Source organism: Ambystoma mexicanum, chromosome 8 (genome assembly GCF_040938575.1).
Source record: "Ambystoma mexicanum isolate Mex_15411 chromosome 8, UKY_AmexF1_1, whole genome shotgun sequence".
Lineage (NCBI taxonomy): Eukaryota > Metazoa > Chordata > Amphibia > Caudata > Ambystomatidae > Ambystoma > Ambystoma mexicanum.
Window position 1 is genome coordinate 315,076,691 of NC_090929.1, and position 24,852 is coordinate 315,101,542.

The 24,852-nt window shown below is 43.8% G+C and overlaps 1 protein-coding gene across 1 annotated transcript in view; it reads left to right on the forward strand.

Annotated features, from left to right (window-relative positions):
• The window catches only part of DPP7 (dipeptidyl peptidase 7), a 3,316,481-nt gene that overhangs the window by 1,753,765 nt on the left and 1,537,864 nt on the right, over positions 1 to 24,852 (forward strand). The window contains exon 7 of the mRNA XM_069612152.1: positions 13,352 to 13,412. Within this exon, the coding sequence (XP_069468253.1) occupies positions 13,352 to 13,412 (61 nt within the window). The remainder of the gene's footprint in view (positions 1 to 13,351; positions 13,413 to 24,852) is intronic.

Genomic DNA, 24,852 nt, shown 5'->3' on the forward strand with positions numbered 1-24,852 from the left:
ACCCTCCTCCGCATGCAGGTAAGGAAGAAGAACGATTACACAGACTGGACCCAAAAAGGGCTCTCAGTTTCTATCTCTCCATATTGGCTGAATTCCAACAATCTGACCAACATTTTGTTGGATATACCGGGCACAAATTGGGTCTAGCGGTATCAGAACAAACGCTATCCAGATGGATATACTGTGAGGATAGCTCAGCTGCAACTTGCTCGGCCTTGGAAGCAAGACAACACAAAGCAACTCAGGTTCGATCCCCGCATCTGCGCTTTTTTAAGCACGTTATAAATACGCAACTAAGACAAACAACTACGCAAATAAAACAAACAATTCCTGTAACAGTGTCTCGATGACCGTGGGCTGTGTGAGCACTTTAAAAATGCAAAAAATAAATAAATGGATAATATTCACAATCTCTGAATGTTATAAATTGTCTGGAAAAGAGCCCCCAGATGGACTAAGGGCTCATTCAACTAGGGGCATGGCGACTTCAACGGCTCTTCAGAGGGGTGTCCCAGTGTAGGACATTTGCGCAGCGGCCACTTGGTCGTCTATGCATACCTTCGTGAAACATTATTCCCTAGATTCAACAACATTTCAAGGGGGTCTTTTTGCAAAAGCAGTTCCAGTGCATAACTAACTTCTTTTATCTAAAACTCCCTCCTCCAAATTCATACTGCTATGGGAGCCTATCTAAGATGAGGAATGCACAATCCATTTGAAGAACAAGATACTTACCAACTGTAACGTTCTTTCGATTGGATTTCCCTTCCAAGTATTCCTCATTGACCCTCCAGCCTACCCCCCAGTACAGTTTACGCCAGTTGCACTCCAAAATCCTTCAGCGCCAAAGGTCTATAAAAGCCTGGTCAACTGATGCAGCAAATAACATCGTAAAAAACAGAACTGAAGCTAACGGGCGCGGCTCAAGCACTTTATACTACGGATGACGTTGATGTTCGACGGCGGCCCTCGAGGAACATTCGACGCCACTGCCTCAAGCATAGCGCCCTCTAGTGAAAAATGTCTAAAGCAGCAAGCTGGAAGATACGAATATCTAAGATGAGGAATACGTGGTAGGAACATCCAATCGTAACAAGGTTACAGTTGTTAAGAACTTGTTCTTCTTTACGATACTGAGGTGCAAATCCGAACACGCATTTATGACAAACTGTCAAAAATTTGAAAGAAATTCTCGTGCTGACAGGTAACCAATGCAGCTCTCTTTGGGCTTCAGAGGTCGGTTCATTCCAGCTCATCTGGTGCACAATGCATACTGCGTCATTCTGCACTTTTTGAAGTTTCTGATTGTCATCTTTGTTTGCTCCGCTCAATAGGGTATTTCAGTAATCCAAACACAGCAGTATTATTGCCCTAGTTAATTTGGCCCGATTGTCCCTGGAGACAATCGGCGCAAACTTGTCTTAGCACTTCAAGATGGTAATTAGGTCTTTTGACTATAGCATATACATGAGCACCACTATTAAGGCTGGTCTCCATATAAGTGCCAAGGGTTTTCACTTTTGAGGTGACCACTATCCGACTGCCATCAATCACGAAGCTGTCAAAGTCTTGATTCAGGCTATCTCTACCGTATTTTGACTCGTATATCATAAGCTCTGTCTTGGCTGCATTTAAACATAGCCAGTTGTTCGGCATTCATCATCTGATAAACAAAATTTAGCTTTTTCCGGTCCTCCTCATACTTCCCACACATCTCAAGAGACAGTTGGAAATCATCCACGTAGTTTGAGAAAAAAAAGCCCTAGTCTTTCCAATTCCTTGCATAGCAGGATGATATAAATATTAAAAAGCAAAGGAGATAGACATGCCCCCTGCGGGACTCCACATTGAGTGATTTTTACATCAGAAAAGTTTTCACCCCAGTAAACTCTTGATCTTCGATCCTCCAAAAATGAGTTTAGCCAACAAACCGCTTTCTCTGAAAGGCCTCCCACAGAAACTAGGCTATCCAGTAGAATTTTGTGATCCAGCAGATCAAAAGCTGCCGATAAATATAATAATACTAGAGCCCCAATTTACTCTTCTCCAACATAGATAACATATGCGTCTGAAGATATAGTAAGGCACTTTTGGTGCCATGAAAGCATCTAAAACCTGACTGATTATCATGCACTAGCTGAAGTGTATGATTTTAACTTTATAGTTGCGACTTTGTCAATCAATTTCAGAAAGAACAATGTGTTAGTGATACCTTGAAGATTAGCAGCATCAAGAGGGTCCAAGGCCACCTTCTTTAAAAGCAAGGTTGCTGCCACGTCTTTTATTGCGTGCCGGATAACACATGTTCGAATGGATTATGTCCTCCCACGTATTCCTCATCTTGTGATAATTTGTTATTTCCAGCTTCGCTGCTTTGGCAAAAAAAATTCTCGGCAGAGGGTGCTGTGCTCGAGGTCGTGGTGTTGATTGTCCCTCGACGTACTCCGTACTCTGTCGACATCACCGATGGTATAAATAGCTCGAGCCGCGCCCGTTGCTTCAGTTCCGTTTTTCCGATCGCTTCGCTATCGAGAACGGCGCGCTTCTATTTTCTGTGAAGAAAATGTCATCATCTTCGACACCTTCGACACCCAGAACTGGGTTTAAGAAGTGTGCAGATTGTGGATCTAAGATGTCGATCACCGATCCCCACCGGATTTGTCTCTGGTGTCTCGGTTCCAGTCACCGAACCGACGACTGCGGGTCCTGCCAATCTATGACCGAAAAAGCTCTTCGTGAGAGGAGAGGTAAACTGTCGGTGGGGAGGGAGGCCTCAAAAAAGGTTTTGTCAAAAAGACACAAGAAAGCGACTGATTATAAGGAATCGGATCACCATAGGCACTCAAAGAGATCTCGATCTAGGAGTAGATCGAGACACTCTTCGTCATCATCGGAAAAAATGAAGAGGAGACACAGATCTCCCGCATCATCATCTTCTTCTTCTTCAGAGTCGACCGAAGAAATTTGTTCTCCGACTAAATCGGATTCTCCCAGTAAGTGGGAAGAATTCCGCAAAAAGATGATGGAGGTTTTCCAGAATGCGGCCCGACCCCCTCAAAAGACCCTCGAAAAAGCCATACCCCTAAAGTCGCTCCATTGGATGACAAAGGGAAGTCCAAGGCTACCATGGCTAAGACCGGTAGCGTAGAGGAATCCAAAAAATCTTGAGTCGACGTAAAACCGTCGAAGACTCTTCGAGAGTCGAGCACCTCTCCAGTGCCATGCAAGAAACACAAGTCGTCGAAGACTTCGACAACTTCGTTGATGCCCTCGACGTCGATAATTTCAACGCCAAATCCAAATGCGTCATCGACGCCATTATCAAAGTCATCTTCGAAGACTTTGAAGACTTCGAAGACACCTTCGAAAACTTCGAGGGATTTGCCAATTCCTTCGAAGCAGATGGAAGAGGAAAAAAGGAGATTCACTCCTTTGCCCAGGTCAGACTTTTTCAAATCTATGTCAGCAATCTATGAAGAGTCTGCTTCAGAAGAAGACAAGGTTACTCCTTTGGGAGTTACTTATGGTACAAGACAAGTTCCTGAGGAACTTATTGACCAGGAATCTAGAATAAGAGACCTGAGTGATACTCTACATTCTGCCAGTGGAGTTGACACATCCCCAGAATTAGAGTTCGCCAAACCTGATCCTGCAGAGCATGCAGATGCTGGGTACAGGGGTCTTATGACCAGGGTAGTTGAATATATGGGTTGGGGTAATACTTCACCCATTTTTGAACACGATGACATGACGGATATAATCGTCAAGGGACCTCAGAAAGGTCCTGTTCTCCCTTTTCACAGGGCACTTCAAAGGACTGTGGAGAAAAACTGGGAGAAACCAGAAACTATTGCTGCTGCAGATAGCATTTTTCCAAGAAAATATAGACCAGCTGGAACGGATCCTGAATATTTGTATAAACATCCGACTCCAGAGAGTTTAGTCATTCAGGCAGCATCTACTTCAAAACAAACTGCTTATCCAACTATCCCTCCAGATAGAGAGGATAAAAAAATTGATGCCTGGGCACGTAAGGTTTTCACGTCAGGCAGTATGGCACTTAAGTCGGCAAATGTCACCTGTACCCTAGCCAGGTTTACCCATACCCTGTGGGACTGTATTTCGGCGGCGGCTGATCATATTCCGGAAGGCGAGGAAAGGGAAGGCTTCCTGAATATAGTCAAACACGGGAAGGAGGCAATGGGGGAATGTCTCCAGTCTGGACTGGATACTGCGGATAGTATCAGCAGAGCCATGGCTGCAAGCGTTGTGCTACGCAGATTTGCGTGGTTGAGGAAGTCGGGGTTTGCACCAGATGTGCAAGATAGACTCCTCAACATGCCCTTTGATGGCTCGAAGCAGAAAGGCTGATGAAAGCCTAGAAAAACTTCAGACCTCGAAAGCGGCAGCTAAATTACTTAGTGCCTCTTTGCGCCAGCCTCTAAAACCCTATTCTGGCTCATCTTCCTGGAGGGGTCGTTCTTTTCGATACTACTCCTCTTTTGGTAGAGGAAGAGGACAGGCTTCTCAAAGGGGAAAAAGAAACTTCCCTCGTGGAGCAGGAGGAAGATGTGCAAAATCAGCCCCAGGAGCGGCATCTGTACCCTCAGCCACTCCTGCAGCCGCCCCCAAATGCCTCTGAGACCTTGTTGCACAAAACACCAGTGGTAGGCAGGATCTCTCAGCATCTGAAGGAATGGCGGGGCATTACCTCAGGTGCTTGGGCACTGGAAACAGTAGCCCAAGGTTACTGTCTCCCCTTTCTAAAAAAGGCCTCAGAATCATCCACCGGGAGTCAACTCTGCCAAAATTCCGGATCCGCTCCTGTTGTAGGAAATTTTAACCCTGCTAGAGAAAGGTGCCATAGAACTGGTACCTGTAGCGGAGAGGAACATGGGTTGGTACTCCCCATATTTTCTCATCCCAAAAAAGGACGGAGGACTGAGACCCATCTTTGACTTGAGAAACTTGAACAAGTTCCTCAGGAAGGACAAGTTCAAGATGGTGACTCTTTCTCTGATCCTTCAGACTCTCCAACTCCAAGATTGGTTGGTATCATTGGACCTTCAGGATGCTTACTTTCATGTGCCAATCCATCCAAAGCACAGAAAGTACCTGAGGTTCGCGATTGGCAATTCTCATTATCAGTTTCGAGTTCTGCCATTCGGGTTGACCTCCGCCCCGAGGGTTTTCACCAAACTGTTGGCGGTTGTGGCAGCAGGTCTCAGGAGAGGAGGTATTCACATGTATCCCTACCTGGACGACTGGTTGATCAGAGCAAGTTCTCCAGAAGAAGCTCAGGAACATCTTTCGATCACCTGTCACCTCCTCCACGTTGGAGCTGAGGGCAATCAGACTAGCTCTGAAGGCCTTTCTGCCCTCTGTACAGGGAAAGAATGTCCTGATAATGACGGACAACACGGTGGCCATGTACTACCTCAACAAAAGAGGAGGGGTAGGGTCACTGCCACTGTGCAGAGAAGCAATGCAGCTCTGGTTCTGGGCAATACGAGAAGGAATCTCTCCGTCAGCAATTCACCTAGCCGGAGAGAAGAACACAGCGGCAGACGCTCTGAGCAGGTAGAGCACGGTCTCTCACGAGTGGGAGCTGGCTCAGGAAGTCCTTCTGGAGATCTTCGCCCTTTGGGGAACCCCTCAAGTGGATCTGTTTGCCACCGCGATCAACCGGAAGTGCGATCAGTACTGCTCAAGGGAATTTCCTCAAAGAGGAGCTCTGGGAGACGCATTCGTAGTGGAGTGGAAGTTTCCACTGCTGTACGCGTTTCCCCCAGTCCCCGTGATTCCTCAAGTAATCAGGAGGTTGAGAAAGTTCAGGAAAACCATGATCCTAATTGCCCCGGATTGGGCCAGGAGGACGTGGTACCCGGACCTTCTAGACATGTCCATCTGCCCTCCAATACGTCTTCCGCAAAGAGAGGATCTTCTCTCGCAAGAGGAAGGTCGGGTTCTCCATCCAGAGGTCAAGACACTCAACCTTCACGCATGGTTTCTGAGAGTTTGAGATACAAAGATTGGGATCTTCCGGATGACGTAATGGAAATCTTGCTTTCGGCCAGAAGACCAGCAACAAAGTCTTTGTACCGATGTCGCTGGAACAGGTTTAGTAACTGGTCAAAGACAAGGATGTGGACCCTTTTCAGTGTGGCACCCCAATGGTGCTCTCTTTTCTACTACATCTAGCTAATCTGGGGCTCCAGATAGGAACAATCAAAGGATACCTTGCTGCGCTGTCCATTTTCAAGCGCTCCTCGGAAGAGGTTTCATATTTCAAAATACCGTTAATAATTCAATTCTTAAAGGGGTTTACTAATGTATACCCTCCAGTACCTTTTCATGTACCAACTTGGGACTTAAATTTAGTATTAAAATTCTTGACTTGCAAACCTTTTGAGCCTCTGCACTCATGTCCATTGAGGCTTTTGACTCTAAAAACTGTCCTCCTTGTGGCCCTATCATCAGCCCGCAGGGTTAGCGAACTTCAGGCTCTCTCATGCAAACCACCATATACTTTTTTTTATAAAGATAAGGTAGTCCTTAAAGTTAAACCTTCGTTCTTGCCAAGAGAAGTCTCGGACTTCCATTTGTCACAAAAAATAGTACTACCAACCTTTTATCCTCCTTCTCATCTGGGCAAAGAAGAGGAGAGATTACACAGATTAGATCCCAAGAGGGCTCTTAGTTTTTACATCTCAAGGATGGCTAAATTGAGACAAGATGACCATCTGTTTGTGGGTTATACTGGTCATAAATTAGGCTTATCTGTAACAAAACAGACCATTTCCCGCTGGATCATATTAGCCATAGTTGAATGCTACAGGTTAGCGGGAAAAGAACCACCAGATGGGCTTCGTCCCCATTCTACAAGGGGAATGGCTACTTCTGCGGCTCTAAAGAGGGGAGTCCCAGCAGCAGATATTTGTGCAGCTGCAACCTGGAAAACAATGCATACCTTTGTTAAACATTATTGTTTGGACACTGCCTCCTCTAACAAGGGTTTATTTGCAAGGGCAGTTCTGCATTCTGTCAACGAAAACTGAAATTAGTACTCCCGCCTCCAAAAATTGATACTGCAATGGGAGCCTATCACAAGATGAGGAATACGTGGGAGGACGCAATCCATTCGAAGAACAAGTTACTTACCAACTGTAACGTTCTTTCGACTGGATGTTCCTCCCACGTATTCCTCATCGACCCTCCCATCCTACCCCACAGTACAGTTTACGTTTCTTACACTTTCCTCTCACGAAGAATGTATCGGTCATGGGACACGCCTGGGTGTTCCTCCTATATATATATATATATATATATATTTCATCGAAAAAACAGAACTGAAGCAACGGGCGCGGCTTGAGCTATTTATACCATCAGTGATGTCGAGGGACAATCGTTGCCACGACCTCAAGCACAGCGCCCTCTGCCGAGAATTTTTTTTTCCGAAGCAGCGAAGCTGGAGATAACGAATTATCACAAGATGAGGAATACGTGGGAGGAACATCCAGTTGAAAGAACGTTACAGTTGGTAAGTAACTTGTTCTTCTAAATGAAGCATTGACAAACAAAAAAGTAGTCCAAAAATGTCCTGTGTTTCACAATTATCTTAGATGGGATAAGATCTCCAGGGCAGCTGGTGGGATGCATAGCTTTTAGTATATCATGGATTTCTTCAATGGAGAAGCAGAACCCCATGGACGGAACCCCATGATTTTGAGCATCCACATTTACCCTCATGCTGCCCTCCTCCTTACATTCATGTTTGCCGGCTATTAAGGGTGGCTCCTGCCTCACCAAATCTTCCCTGATTCTATTTTGAGCAAGCTGCAATTTATCTGAAAAAGCTTTTTGAACATGCAAGCAGTCTTCCTTAGTAGGTTTGATAATCGGATCAAGAGCTCTAGGTTGTTCCCAGGATTTAAAAAGTCTAAAAAGCTCTTTTGTTTGGTTTCCTGCCTGGTTTATCTGGTCGTTTTAAAAACTAGCTTTTGTTTCAGTAATCTTCGCCTTATATTCTTGTTCCTTGAGTTTACATGCTGCTTAATTACTGGGGGTTTTATTTTTCAACCAGATATGTTCCATCTGCCTCTTGCTAGCTTTAAATTGGACTAGATCCGGAGAGAACCATTTCTTGTGATTGGGAGTGTCTCTAATGTTTCTTGCTTTCAGGGGAGCATATCTGTCTAACATAATGGTTATGCGGGTGTCAGGATCGTCTGAGTCCTCAGTTTTATTCATTAGATTGTTCATACAATCTAGAAGATCAGCAGCCTTAATGGCCTGATAGTCCCTGTTTTGTATTTTCCGGACAGGTTCATGCTGTTTTTTTAATGTTGACAGGAGGTGGAGTTGGCAAACAATAGAAAAGTGATCGGACCAGACACAAGGTGTTATTTTAAATTCTGTAAGGGAGATATTACAACTCCCTACCCAGTCAAGGGTATTCCCTTTTATATGTGTTGGGCCGGAGTTGTGGATGATTATGTTATGATTCTTAAGGTATTTTTCTAGCTCTAGGGCTTTCTTATCCTTGGGATGTCCCTTCCAGAGGTTCAGATCTTTTTTTTTTTATTTTTTTTTTATTGTGCATTAGCCAAAGTATATGACTTTTTACCCTTTTCTTTACATAGAAAACATTTCACAAATAGAAAATTCAAAAAAACAGAGAACAATACATATTTCATTTAAATACATTTAGACTGATATCAAAGAGACAAAGAAAAAAAGCAAAACAAAAACAATTAAAACTAAAATATTGATAAAATTATAACTCTCATCCCAGTTCCTTTTGGTAGTTATCTAACTTTAGATCTCTCAGTAATCTTACCATTTCAGCTGTTAGAAAAGTCTCAGTCCCAGAGGAAGCTCTGGACCAAAATTCCTCTATATCTAACCAGCTGATATCGTGTACAAATCTTCTCAGTCTCAAAATTCTCATCTCCCTTGTACCAGTACACTTAATTACCAGATGCTTTAGTGTTTGACATTCGTTAGCATCACATTTTGTACAACAGTTCCGAGATTGAGTCAAGTGTCTGGCCGATTGAATTTCCAGGGTAGGTAGTAAATTAAGTCTAAACCTCCAAAAAATATCCCTGGAGCGTTTATCCGGATATTTTTCCAGGTAAGGGGGAAGACTTGTCCTTTTTCTACCAATACTGGAAAACAATTGTGATAATTTAGTCATCTTCATCCTCTCTCCGGTGGTCGCCCAATCCCATCTTTTCAGGTTATCTTTCACTTTCATAGGGTTTTGGATCAGCATATCTGTTGTACAGTCTAGACTGTCCAGTAGATCTTGACATTTCAGCCTTAGTTTTTCAAGAAATATATTAGTATTATCATGGAGCAGGATGGACAAGTCCTTGTAAAGTGAATCCTTTATAGGAACCAACAGGGACCTATACAGGGAAATCCATTTCCACTCCAACCACAATCTTAAATAGGAGAGCCCCAATTCAAACCTCAAAGAAACAATTGGAACGCAATTTGGAAGAGATAATGTTGTTTTCCAGAGTTTTGATTCAATCAAGTCCCAATTCACATCCAGTGCGAGTAGATTTGTATCCATACTATACAGAATGATCGGGACCACCTTTCCTATATAGAATTTTTATCAATGGGAGTATAGAGAATTTACAAAATTTCATTTTTATCCTTTTCATCTGTGCCCCCAACTTAAGGGTTTTTAAATTAATAATTTATAATAGATGACTCTTAGTCGGGTAGGATTTAATTAAGGCTCCCAAATATGTTAGCTCAGAGACTATCTCAATTTTTCTATAGTCCAATTCCCACGAATAGTTCTTGACTATTTTCTTTGGTTGTTTAAATATAAGGATCCTCGATTTCTCCGGATTAATCTTAAGATCTTTCTTTTGGGCATATAGGTCAAGTGTATGAAGCAATCTCTGAAGGCCGACCTGTGAGTGGTCCAGTACCACCACATCATCGGCATAGGCCAACCAATTAATTTTAGTTGAACCTATCTGTGGTGGTATTAGCCCACTATCATCAAAGTCCATTCCTAAATCAGCCATAAAGAGAACAAATAGGAGAGGCGCTATCAAGCAGCCCTGGCGTACCCCTCTCTCTACCCGTATTGGGGCTGTTAATTGGCCACTTTTAGAAATTCTTACTCTCATTCTAGTATTTTGATGGAGTTCAACTAGAATAGAGAGCAAGTGTGAAGAAACTCCCCAAGCATGCAATTTCTTCCACATAAGTGACCGATTAACCGTATCAAAGGCTTGGGTGAGATCAATCCACTCTCCAAAGAGAGGTTTATTATCTTTGTTTCCCACATCTCCATTCAAACAGCTAAGAATCAGACCATTCAAGGAGGTGGATAGTCCCTTTCTGAAGCCGGTTTGTTGTTTCGGAATTATACCATTTGATTTGGCCCAATCTTCTAGCTCCCTTGGAATTAAGCCAACAAAGATTTTACTATCAGCATCTAATAACGAAATTGGCCTATAATTCACTGCTAGGAGTCTATCCCCTTTTTTAAAGATGGGAATTGTGATTGAATTTTTCGAAGACTCTGGGAGCCGTTTTGTTCTAATAATTTGATCAAACAGTAATTTTCAGCAGATGGGCCCACAGTGAAGGATTAATTTTCAATGTCCAATTGCCCAGCCCATTTGGCCCAGCCGCTCTCAATGTAGAAGAGCTCCTTATTAAAAGCTCTATATCAGCTTTACTATAAGAGAGTGACCAGTGAGCTGATTCCCAATTGTTATCTATATCAGAGTCTACCGCCCCGTATACCCTCAAAAAGTGATCCACCCATGAGTGTTCTTGTAGTGCAGAGAATTGATTTCCCACCTGCTGATCTTGCTTAGCCCCTAAAATAGCCCAGAAGTTTCTTGAGTTTCTCTGACTCATTACCCTTAACATAGTTTCACCATCTTGCTGGAAGATAGTTGACTTGAATGATCTTTTCCAATTTCTATATTCATTATTAATGGAGATTAGCGCACTCTCAAACGATTTCCTATCAAGATTCGATCTTCTTAACTCAGTTTTTTTTAGATCTTATAGATCTCTTCTGTTGCAATATCTGGTCGTTAAATGCATGCTTATGAAACAATTTGTGAGTTTGGTTATTTTGTTTCTGAGGGTTCAAATCCATTAGAAACAAATGAAAATTAGAAGGACTACATGTATCATACATTCGCAAGTCAGAGACATTAGCTACCATATTTTGGACTTTGTTGGTCAAACTTTTTCCACCTCTATCAAATTTTCGAATACAGTTACCAGCCAAATTCACAGTCAATATATCTGTATATGTGGAAACAGTTGTGGACAAGTTGACATCTATTATTAATTTAAGCATAGCATGGTCATCAACATTTCCTTCCTCTATCCGTAAAGTAGCACAGTTTTCATAGATATTACTAGAAGCAAAAAAGTAATCAATTGTAGAGAATGCTGGGATACTCGGGATATCTCCCCTAATATTTCCATTAAGAATCCAGAAGTCCCAACCCTTCATAAAATGTACCCACATTATTCCATTCTGCGTCTGGTGATGCGTTTTTCCTGTGGCTTGATCTTTTGTTGTTAAACATTGAGAGTTCAAATCTCCAGCTATTAATATATCATCCATAGGAAATCGGGATAGCATCTCAACCAGAAGATCGGAGAGTTGTGATAAAAAATCCAAGAGGCCAACCTTACTAGGATTCCAATATAAGTTTACCAAAATCTAGTTCTGGCCCATATTTAAGGATTTCAACTCCAGTCTCACTATTAAAATACCCTGTTTCACATTTGATAATATTCTGATTTCATAGTTAGCATTATTTTTACAGCTTATCATCAAACCCCCCGCGGGTCTCCCTCCTTCTGACATTGCTGCTAATTGATGGTACGTGGTAAATTCATCTATTCCCATTTCACAAGTCAACCAGGTTTCCTGAAGAAAAATCAAATCAAAGGAACCAAAGATATAGGATTTTCTCGGTTCTAAAAGGAATGAGTTGTAACCTCTCGAATTCCATGATAGTACCTTCAAATTATTTATTTTTGCTAGAGGCTCTTCTGTTGGACACCCATACTAAGGAGGACTTGTGTGATTATCAAGAACTTGATAGAGGTTCAGATCTCCTAGAAGTACCACTGCAGCATTGGTAGATTGCATGGGAGTTAAGACATTCACAAGGTCCTCGTTAAACCTTACTGATTCTCCAGGAGGTTGATAGAGCTGTATAAAATTAATGTTGTGGTTAGAATTTGGAATAAGCGTGATGTGTCACAGCCGTCACACCCTATTTTGGCTTTGTATATACCAAGCTCTTTCTTTATATATTATGGCCACCCCCCACCCCCAGGTCTTCCTTTCTATGCTTTCCAAAGAAAACGTATCCAGGTGGGGTCGGTCGCTCAATGGAAGCTCCATGAGCGTCAGAAAGCCATGTTTCTGTGACGCACCTGACATCCACCTTGTATTCCAAGATGAAGTCATGTACGCCAAAAGTGTGTTGGCAAGTGATCTAGTATCCAGCAAGGCCAGATTTAATGTCGGCGTGGAGAGCGATTTTATTTGAGATATGTTAGTTTCTGCAGTATTCTGCTTAACAGGGTGAAAGATTTGACTAGAAGTGCTCAAGTAATTAGGCTTAAATTGTGGGGGAAAGAGGAGACACGCTTTGTAGCACATGTTTGGAAAGTGTACCGGCACAGACGGCGGGCTCAGTTCAATGCGCACTGTGAACTAAATGAAATTCTGGGAAGTGTAGTTCAGAGCCGCAGCAGTGCGTGCAGAGTAAAGGATTACTCTGTTTTAAATCGCACAATGCAGCGGAGACGATACAATTCTAACAATCAATGAATCAGTGCATGAAGGTCACAGGTACAATCAAGAATACACGAGGGAATTATAAATAGCTAAAACAATTAAAAGCTAAAAGCAATTGAAGGATAAAAGCGAAACTAACGTGACGGTGTAATGCAATGGCAACAACATGATCTCTCTGCTTCCGTTAGATGGAGAGCGGAGGACAAGGTTTAAGAAAAGAAAAGGACTCTGCAACGCCAGCTCCGACCGTGTGTAGGAACTGACGCTGCAAGGGATACAGGGGTCTCGGCAGCACACTTCTCTGTGTGCTCCGAGAAGGTAAGTGCGCTGGGGGGAGCAGGAAGGGGGATGCGGGCGACAAGTCTTCTATGTGATCAATGCGCTGCACTCACATAGATCCCATTTAACATCAGTTGAAAATGTATTCTGTTTGAAGACAATTGTAGCTCTAAAATTTCACCTTGTTTATTTGGCAAGATATTTTAGCATTTTTGCATTTTTAGTATAATTAATTTTATTTGTATTATTTTCTAGGCTGCATGCAATGTAATTCAGCAGAATCCTGACCACATTTTAGGTTTGCATGATCTTGTTGGTAAGTCTATCTGATAAAATGTTTGCATTGTTTTAAAGCAGTGATTGATAGTGATGATACATTCTATATTTTCGTTGTGTACATTTTCTGTCACTGAATATTAGTACTTTTGAAAAGATTATGAGAATGATATTTGATGTCTTTATTGACAGTCAAAAGGCATGATCTTGTGCTAATCATTTAGCCCACCACAAAAAGTGACTAAGTGCTAGGGCCTTCCATCAATAAGATTATTTCACAATCTTCATCATAGATGGGACATTAGTCTAAGATGTAACATTTGTGCCGAATCACAGCAGTAGTGGTTTCAGAGTGCCAAGGCTTGTATGTGGAGTGTCACGCTGTGCCAACTCCAGCGGTATCCAGACCTTGGTCTGCTAGTGGGGAGAAAGTGAGCAAGGGTAAGAGGACGGGAAAGCATGAAATTATGCTACACAGTGAGGGAGGAATCCAGCAGGCAAAGAATGTTTTTTTGATAGCTTGGATGCATGTCAGTCCTGTTAGGTAGGCCATAGTTCTGCAAAAGAGGAGGAGGCGGATATGTCCTGAAGTATTTGGTTGTTGGGTTATGTTTCCAGGGCTGGGGGCCGTGGCTAGCCGCAATGTGAGCAGGACACGACCGAGCGAGCTCCCCGCCGGATCCTATTCTTTTTTACAATACATTTTTATTAGCGGTTTTCAATATAACAGGCAATGAAAGATTACAAACCCCTTTTATCCCACAGCAACAACTCCCCCCCTCCCTGCTGCCGGATCCTATTAATACTGATCCTGCGTGTAATTGCCTGCATTCACTTCAGAAGACAAAGCGGTAAGAGCGCATACTAGCTCTGTACTGCACAGCATCATTGTAAGGCCTGTTCCGTAGAGTCACTGTCCATTGTAGCGTGTTCATGTATCTGTGCCCCGAGGCTCGCGAGCCACCGGCGCAATATAAATATTAAATAAATAAATAAAGGCAGCCCCAGCAAGTGAGGGACCAGACTGTGCAGCTACACAAGCCCCAGCCCGCTGATCGGTCGGAAGAAAGTCCGCCTCCTCCTCCATTCACCTAAACCGGGCAGCGGTCAGTAGCACGAGCAATCCTCTCCCTGGGCCTTTTCAGCACAATGCTACATCGACCTGCAGACAGACAGGCCAGTTCCCACTCTGTCTCATTCCTGATCCGCACAACAGGAGACTGTGTCTGAACTTACCTAAGCCCACACAAGCCTGATAAAAGGCATTGTGAGGAGCCCTGGCGCGCAGCTGCTCCCAAGTCATTAAACCCCACAACAAAATACTGTGCACTGCCATCAGACCACCCAGCAGCAGAAAAAGCCACCTATACACAGAGAGCTATCAAACAAAACAGAGCAGGGAATCTGACCCGTGTTCCTCCATATGAGATATTAATTCCCAGATTCACAAGAGAGATCACATTCCCAGAACAACATAGAAACAAGGACTAATTCCTCATGCCGGAAGGAAGGAGGAAGGTGGCCACTCAGCCTAAACAGATGATGTTGGAATCCTACGCAAAGAAAACTGACCCCAAGCAGACCCTATACACCCCATGGACCATTCGCCGAGTAGAGGACACAACCCATAGCAGAATGACACTGACAACAAGATCCTAGAGATCCCACCAATTTTAAAGAAAACATGCTCCTCCAGGAAATAGGGCGAGGAGCCCTGTCGCAAGGCTTCAAGGTAGACAGAGCCCACGGAGTACTTACGAGGAAACCCCCCTGGAGCACCTCCATGGCCCATTGTAGCAAAGAAAACTGACCCCAAGTCAAACCCTACACACCCTGTGGACCATTCACATAGTAGACAACACGACCCCCAGCAGAATGACTCTGACAACAAGTTCCTAGAGGCAATCGCAGCCATGCGGACATCCATGGAAACCCACATAGGGGAAATAAAAAGCGATATGAGCCTCCTGCGCCAAGATGTGCGCAACCTAGCCAGCAGAGTGGGCGATACAGAATAGAAATTAGATGAGACCTCATCCTCCACCAAAGAACTACAGATAACAGTCCAAAACCTAACGGCCAAAGTCTGGATGCTACAAGACAGGGCTGAAGACGCAGAAGGAAGGGCAAAGAGGAGTAATATTCGGATCCTAGGTCTACCTGAGGGGGCAGAGGGTAGAGATCCCACCCATTTCAAAGAAAATATGCTCCTCCAGGAAATAGAGCCAGGAGCCCTGTCGCAAGGCTTTATGGTAGAAAGAGCCCACGGAGCACTCAAGAGGAAACCCCCAAGGAGTACCTCTGTGGCCCATTGTAGCAAAAATCCTTAACTATTGAGACAAGTAAAAGATACTAGCCTACTCCAGATCGGACTGGGAGATCCGACTAGACTCGGCAGTTCTAGCGATTCATCCGGTTCAAAGGAGACGGGCTCAGTTTGTACCAACCAAAGAGAGGCTCCGACGCCAGGGGATAAAATCTATGCTCCACTACCCAGCAAAACTGAAGGTGCTACACAAAGGAAAATCTCTCTTCTTTGAGACACCAGAGGAAGTAAACACCTGGATGGATTCATACAACATGGAGCAGATGCCGGAAAATCAAGATAGCCCCAGTGGGCCCAACAGATGGAAGGGAAAAGAAACTGAATCATAAACGGATCACCGCCAGCACAACCAAGTTAAGAGAAATTTGGTGGGAACTTTGCGCATATGAACCTTTGGAACTCACACTGATAGACGAGCCCCCAGCCAGGACCAACGGGAGGGGCACAACAACCGGGAACCACTACTCCTGACCCCGGTCGTCCACCCATAGAGACTGGGAGCTCGACTCCACACCTCCATTTCAAAGAACTAAGAGTACTCCCCAGTACTCGGCCACCAAATCACAAGGTTCATCGAGAACAAATGGTGACTATGCCTCTACGGATCTACACCGGTGGGCAACAGGTTAGAAGTTGTGCTAGAGTTTTAGTTGCAGTTATTTTGTTTAAGCTACAACACAGTCCAAATAACCACATAACAAGGAATTTAACAAGAACCAATGAGTTAATACCACAAAGAAGACAATGAAAACAGTTCCCTGTGGGACTGGAAATGCGCAGGAAAGGAGAGAACTCCATTCACAGGGACATTGCAAATCGCTACCGAGCTCATGAAAAGGCCCACTCACCACGACAGGATGCAGAGACAATGCAAAAAGCTCCCTGGGAAGGAGAGGAGCAGAGGACCAGAAGATGCAACCTAGATGGCTGAGACCCTCAAGATAGCCACATGAAATGTACGTGGCCTAAATAACTACGTCAAAAGGCTGAGACACACCTAACTCCAGCAAAACATTCCCAGATACTCGGAAAATAGAGAGGCAGGGGGTTTGGGTCTGCGTACTCCAACTATGCCAGAAGGGTACTTATTTAGATAGCAACTGGCCTACCTTTCCACCCACTACGTACTCACACAGACCTAGAGGGAAGTCTAATATTGGTACATGGTTTTCTTGACAAAAGGAAAGTCCGCCTAATTAATACTTATGCACCCAACCACAATGCAGCCACATTCTACTGCATTCTATACACCAAACGTACCCCTTATAAGGGCATGGTCTGGATTTCAGATGGAGACTTCAATTGCGCAATAGACCCGGCCCTAGATAGATCAGACAACACACCCGGACCTCCTTTCATCCCAACTAAGTCTCTGAACACACTAACAAAGGAAGAGATATGGAGGTGGATACACTGGGGAAAGAAGGAATTCTCGTTCTTCTCGAGTGTACACTAGATATACACGAGAATAGATTACATCTTCACAGGGTTAGACCAGCTGGGAAACATTGTAGGAGCCTCATATGAAGGTAGAACACGCTCACACCACTCGCCTCTGATAATTGAGTGGATACTCTCTAACCACCCAGCCCCTATACCCACATGGAAATTGTTGGGAAAAATGTCTCTTTACTGCACCTTGCCTTCCACCTTTATGGAATCCCCAAACTTTTTGCTGTTATTTTTTAATCTGACCTGTACTTTTTGCAGTGCAGTTGAAGCCTTAAGCTTCACTACACTGGCCTTTGCTCATAGGATATGGGGAAACTGATATGTCCTTCAGGCTTTCAGTACTGGGAAACCTTGTTTCTCTTAGTCGTGTTACTATGTTACTACTTTTGGTTACTTTTGTATCACTCGTGGTAACTTTTTATCATTGTACAATGCAGCTTACACTGCAGTACAATGGGTATTATTTTTGTTTTGCCTTAGACTAACACTCAGAGGATTACTCTAGGTGTGCTAAAAGGATAGGAAGTGACTTTTTCCCACTTTTTGGGAATTTATGTTTTTGCCTTACCGCGTTTACCGTGTTTGGTTACTAACTGTGGGTAATGGTCAAACATGGTCGTGCCACGAGATTTTTCACTTTTCCTTTTGCCATCTTGTTCTTTAGCCTTCTTCCTGACCGGAGAGGCCAGGAAATTCCTCATAAGGACTACCAGTGCCCGGAAAAGCAGAAGCTTTTGGCGGGCCACTGGAGGGCTTTGTGTGTTTGCTGGCAGGATGTGGGCTGGGACTGTCTGGTCCTAAACCACAAACTGGTTTCAGTGTGTCTGAGTGGTATGCATGAATGTTGCCGCCAGTGGCCCTGATTAGACCACTGCTGGGGGGTGTGTGTGGGGGCTTTTCCTGCTATTTGCTAGTGGAATTTCAGCTCTTACCTGGCTTTTATGATAAGAAGAGGTCCCCTGCACCCATTCTTCAGAGATCCTGGAGAAACCTGAAGGAGCCAGGTATCCTGACCAGCTGTGAGACACGCAAAGAAACCTGAGAGCCGGCTAAAAGAGGCCTGGCAACCAACTTCTGCTGCTGTCCTGGAGGAGCCGTCTTGCTTGTGATCTTTAGTAGTCCTGCGAAGGAGCTGCAGCCCTTGGAGTGGAGGGACCATCCATTCCCAATGTCTGCTCTGTGCCCTGCCAAAGGAAGCCTTCGGAAGTGCCCTGGAACCGTCATGTGGCTGACCAGCTTGATTTTGGGGCTACCGTGCTACCGGCATCACCGTACCGTGTTTTGGCCTGGAACTTGGTGGATCCTCAGCTGGCCATACAAGACTACCTATAGGAGGGAAAGTCCGACCGCGGCTGCTGAGTCCTTTTGCGTCGTCCTGCTGCAGTGACCACCATCCGAAATAGCTTACCTGACCGGACTGCAGTTCTGAGAGGGGTGCTGTATCGAGTTTTTATGCATTCTTCGATCGAGAGTCCTTGCAACAGTAAAAGACACCAACCGGAGATCAGATAAAACCTGCAACTCCTGTGAATCGAGGACTGCAACTTTCGGCGGGAAAAGCAACGTCGGACCATCTTCCTTTGTTCTGACAAGTCTGGACAAGAATCGGGAGAACAGGGGTAAGTTACAGAGCTTCTAATCTACCCCTATACTCCCTTTATAGATCAATGGGCTTATAATAAAGCTTATTTCTAACACTTTTGGCATTGCCACTGCTTGCTTTCGCAAGACATCTGACTGTTGGGGCTACTTTTGGGCATTTGTCTAACTTGAACCCTAACCCTAAGAGCCCTTCACTAGACCGCAGAGACAGTACCTGCATTTTGTCCTGTATCCTAAGTTCTGTAGAACTGTAACCTGAACTATTGGGCAAGTGTTACGCTCACCTGGTATCCACAGGGACGCCACCCAGCCGGGTTACTCGCTGGTATGCTTCTCAGCTTTGCCCTGATGTGGTCTGTGGGGAAGGTTCTGCCTGAAAATACAGGAGGACTGTGTTCAAGACATCCTCCCTCCATCCCGTATGCTTTCAGTCCCTCTGGCGCCCTCTCCTCACCTTGTGGTAGAATTAGGCGTGCTCTCCGTCCTGCCTTCTTTGCAGGGGCGCGTTGTCTTTCATGGGCGAGTGCGGTCCAGTTACTTCACTGACGTCGGCCCGTTTGATATTGTTCAGGTAGGTCTTATTGCTGTTCTTTAGTTTTGTTGCTATCCTGCATGCCTTTCTTTGTTTAAAATGTCTCTTTTTGCTCCTTTAGGTATGCAGAGCTTTAGCGCGGCGAACTGGCTTGGTTGAGCCCCGCTGCTAAATGATGGCGCATTAAGAGCGCTATGATGCAGTAAGTAAGCGCTATGCGCAGCGCTGCGAAGTCTTACCTTTGCTAACCTGTGTTTTCCGTCCTTGTAGGTCGCAGTGTTCTTCAGCGCAAGTGGAATGTCCGGAGTGGTGCCAGCCGAGAGGCGACCAGCCAGGTAAGCCTTTTGAGCAGTTTGTAATTTGTAAATGTCTCTACAGCTTTCTTTAATGTTGCCTCTATCTTCCTCTTTCAGGTCGTTCTGTCCTGGAGGCGTGCAGATTCGAGGAAGCTGTTCTCAGTAGCTGCGAGTGTTTAAAGATGAAGACTGCAGGTAAGATGCTGCTGCTAATGATGTTCCTTTTGTCTCCTTGCAGGTTCTGCTTCTCCGAGGTTCGAGGGAATAGCTGGACACGGTGAGCGTCACGTTGCAAGCTGCAAAGTAACACGAAACATGTTCTGCAGTCAGGGTGTGGTTTATATAGCCCAGGTAAAGTAGTACCAGGGAAAGTAGTTCCAGGCCTGCCACACACAAAACACTAGACCGCATAGCTTGGTTCTTAGGGAACCAAGCTATGTGGATGCCTCCATGTTGGCTGACAATACAATAAAGTAGTTCCCAAGCACATTGTTGTTCATGGTGTATGAGCCTGGCGCCATAGGCGCCAAGACTGGCCCTATGAGGGCTTTTGAAGAGGATGCCAGGCTCTAGAGGCCCGAGTCCTGACTCCACCTAGCCAATGGGTTTGCCAGAGGGGGTTTTGGGCGAGGGTCGTGACAGCAAGGCCCAAGGCAACTTAGGGCTGGACAATTTTAGTTAGGGATCATCTCTGTGGACCATAAGTGCATAATGCTTGTCTAACCTTTCCTTTGCAGGACGTTGTGATGTGTATTCTGCCCTATACCAAAGTGAATGTATATATGTATTTAGTTTGATAGTGTTCTGTTATATGGCTACCTTCTAGTAGTCATTTTTCTACAAAAATGGGTTTGGCAAGTAAAGGATAGCGAGGTTCAGCGCAAACGACCTGAGTTATAAGGAGTGGGGTGATAAGCGCTGCAGGTGAGTGTAGGTGTGGGCACTTGCCAAGTCCACCACCTAATGGGACAGAAACAGATTGTTTTTACAAACACACTGCGCACACACATGATTTAAATTAAAGTAGGTGTATATTTAATTCCCACGAAGGTAGCCTGACACGTGTTTCAAGCGACTTGCTCTTCTACTGAGGCTACAGGTTTATGTACATGCAAAATTAGGCCAGTACATGAGAAAACAGAAAAATGTATAATATATAAGACCCAAGCGACAAAGCAAAGAACAACTGAGAGGTCAACACACAGTAACACGTTAAACATGTGAAAGTATATAGCAAGCACAAAACAATTGAAAACATGGTATCAGAGAGATCCAATTGCAAAACAATTTTGAAACCATATAATGAAACAAAAATAGAAAACAAATCAGGAAATGGCAATTTGAAAATCACATTAGAGAAGAGAAGGGGTTAGGGGAAGACAAAATTGATAGAAGAATGCGTTAGCATTGATGTTCAAAAATGGGCCATCCAGTTAGGCAGTTAATTCACCAAAAATTGAAACAATTTACCTTTACAGGGGGAATCCTGTGATTCTGACACTGAAGCAAAAAATCAAAAGGGTAGACATTGAGTGTCAAAATTGAGGTAAGCCCGTGAGGGAGCCTTAAGACCGGAGGGGGAAAGTCTTACCAAAATAAATGGTAAGCGGCAAATAGGAGGAAGAAACAGTTGGCTGCACTGTAAAAATAACATGCACTGATTTAGTGATGCGCTATAATAATGAGCAATTTAGCCGAGAAAAAAAATATATATAAAGGCAGAAGTCTTCGTACCTTGAATTGTAGTCACAATGTCAATTGGAAAGCGAGTTTGCTTTGATACTGCAGGCGCGGGAGTCAATGGAGCCACGCACGTTGCAGCAAGCCCAAAAGCAGACGGAAAGAGACAGAGACAGAAAATGAAAGTAATTAACAATTGAGCCGCGGTGAGTGTCTAGCCACTAATTGTGAAAGCGATTGGTCCCTCTGAGTGCTAGGGGTCTGCGCAAAGGTGCTGGTCTTACCAGCCTCTCGGCCGTAACTGAGAGCAGGAGCTTGCGCGGCTCTTGCTTGCATAATAAAAGCATGGGCAGGCAGCCGACTCGACGTGCGAGTACCGTCGGAGGGGCGCCATCTTGGGTGAGGGCTCAGGCTTGAGCAGGCATGTAGGGATGATAGTAGTGAATACAGGTCTGGAACCCTAATGCAAAGGCAATTTAAAAAGTGCTTGAATAAACTGTATGTGATGCAGTAATGTGTTGAGGTAACTTGACACTGCGATTGGAATGCAATTGAATATGAAAAGTTGCGAGAAGAGACCGGGGAGACAGTTGTGACACATGGGATGTGGGAAATTGAAAAGAGACATAATTAATAGTGGGGGCAGGAAGACCCATGTCCCATGCTTTGTCCATGTGTCAGCCGAAAGGAAGGATGGGAATAAGGAAGTGGAAAGGAAGATCAACCTGAAAAATCGGGAAAGACAATTTCAATTCAAAAATATGAATGTGGAATCGGATGCAAGTAGGCCCACTAATGAGTAGGGGGGGCGAGTCATCCCCATGCATCTGCTTCTGAGTCCTGCCAGGTTTGGGCTGATCAATTTCATCCATTCATTATATGAGGAGTAAATGCTAATTGGATGGCCAATGATGGAACCATATTTGCATCCCGAATTGGAATAGATGACCTACTAGTTCATAAAATGACAATATAAAGGCAATTGCTCATAAAAATACAGATAATTCGTGGTCTGTATTAAGGCCTTGTGTGACAGTGCGATATTGACAGATGAAGCAAGCCTCTAATTGTCTCAATTTGAGGACTAGATTACCCCCACGTTGTGGAAGGGTCACTTTCGCCATCCCTGTGAATTTAATTTGTGCGTTGTTATCCATTTGATGGACTTGTTGCCAGTGTACCGACAGTCGGTACTTTGAATCAACCTGGGAAATGGATGCCAGGTGTTCCCTTATCCGAATTTTTAATGGTCGAATGGTGCTACCAATATAGCACTGTCCACACACGAATATTATGCAATATACACAGAATTTGGTGCTGCAATTAATGAAAGATTGGATTCTATGGGTGCCCAATTTGCCAAATTCAATTCTGCAGGTTTCATATGCATAAGCACACATAGAACATCCCCCACATTTCCGAAAGCCTTTGATATCTGATTGATGTAACCAAGTGCTTGTATATTGGGGATTTGACATAAAAGAGGGTGAGAGGATGTTCTTGAGGTTATTGGCCTTGGTGTAAATGAAACTGGGCGAGTCATCAATCCAGAAGCCAATATCACGATCAAGCTGTAGGATATGCCAATGTTTATTGACTATTTTATACAGACTGGAACTATCTGCATTGTATCTGGTAATAAACTTCAATTTGTTGCTGTGCGTGCTTTGAGAACGCACTTTGGGAGTAAGCAAATCCTCTCTCTTCATGGATTTAACCTCACGTTGTGCTTTATCTAAGAGGCTACTTTTATAGCCTCTTGTCAAGAACCGATTACAAATTAACGCCCATTCCGTAAAAAAATCCTTGTTTGAGGAGCAATTACGTCTGGCACGTACAAATTCCCCTTTAGGGATATTTTGTGAGACAGATTTCTTGTGGTAGATACTCGCATGTAGCACTGCATTCACTGATGTGGGTTTGCGATAGGCCTTAGTTACAAATTTGTTGTCAGAAATGCTGATCGATAAATCCAAAAAATGAATAGTGTTGAAACTGTACGTGTGGGTGAATTGAATACCCCAAGTATTAGAGTTTAAGTATCTCACAAAATCCGTGAGAGAATCACACGAACCTGTCCAAATCAGAAACATATCATCTATGTATCTTTTCCATGTGTGAATATATGGTGAGAACAAATCTTTAGCAAAGACAAATTGTTGCTCGTAATGATGCATGAATATATTAGCAAGGGCCTGTGTATAGCTGGCTCCCATTTCTATGCCGATCCATTGTCTGTAAAAAGTGTTGTTAAACAAAAACACATTATTGGAAAATGCACATGATAATAAATCTTGTACTAGTTCTATATGCTCTTGGAAGATCTAATCAACATTGGCAATTGCCCTCTGGTGATTGATGGTAGTGTATAAAGCCTTCACATCAAGTGTCACTAATAACATGTTAGGTAGTACAGTAAGTGAGTCTAGAATGTGTAAGATATGCATGGTGTCTCGAATAAAAGACGGAATGGAAGTTACCAAAGGTGCAAGACATTCATTGATATAGATGGAGATTGGCTCTAGAATGCCACCACCCCCACTCAAGATAGGTCTCCCTTCTGGAATGTTAATAAAGGCTTTATGAATCTTGGGTAGGAAGTAGGCTGTGGGGATCACAGGGCCGTCTACAATAAGGAATTGTTTCTCAACATCTGTTAACAGACCTTTTTTGTGCCATCTGGACACGAGTGAGTTCACTGTTACTCGCAATTGTTTGGTTGGGTTGGATGCAAGAACCTCATAGCACCCAGGGCAATTCATATGTTCTAAACCCATGGTAATGTAGTCACATTTGTTCATAATCACCACATTGCCACCTTTGTCTGCCTCTTTAATGATTAAATTCTTGTTCGATGCTAACTTACGTAAAGCTGATTGTTCTCGAGATGACAAATTGCGTGTACTCACGTTGGACTTGATAACCTTGTCTTGTAGTTTGTGAATGTCATTAATGACTGATTGGTGAAATGTGTCTATTAGATTGTATTTAGGAAAAGTAGGCACAAATTTGGATTTAGTTGACAACTCCTTTATATTCAAATTTTGCTGCTGTATATTGAGATCATGTAACAGGTCCATAACATTGACCGAAGGGTCTTGGTCACATTCATCAAGGGACATGAGCACATGTGTGCTCAGCATAGTTTGAAGTGTTACATCTGAGAGGGGAGGCGGGTGTGATTTGGATTTAAAGTACTTGACTTGAGTGGCAAAATATTTTTTTAGTTTGATTTTACTAATTAATTTAAACAAATCTATCTGCATCTGTACATATTCGTTAGAGTCAGTTGGTGCGAACGAAAGTCCCTTGTTCAGGAGAGTACGTTTGTCTTGCGAGAGAGGGTAAGTACTCAGGTTATGAATCAGATCTATCTTATCTGATTCCTCAAGGTTTGCCACTTACCATTTATTTTGGTAAGTCTTTCACAACTTTCCCCCTCCAGTCTTAAGGCTCCCTCACGGGCTTACCTCAATTTTGACACTCAATGTCTACCCTTTTGATTTTTTGCTTCAGTGTCAGAATCACAGGATTCCCCCTGTACAGGTAAATTGTTTCAATTTTTGGAGAATTAACTGCCTAACTGGATGGC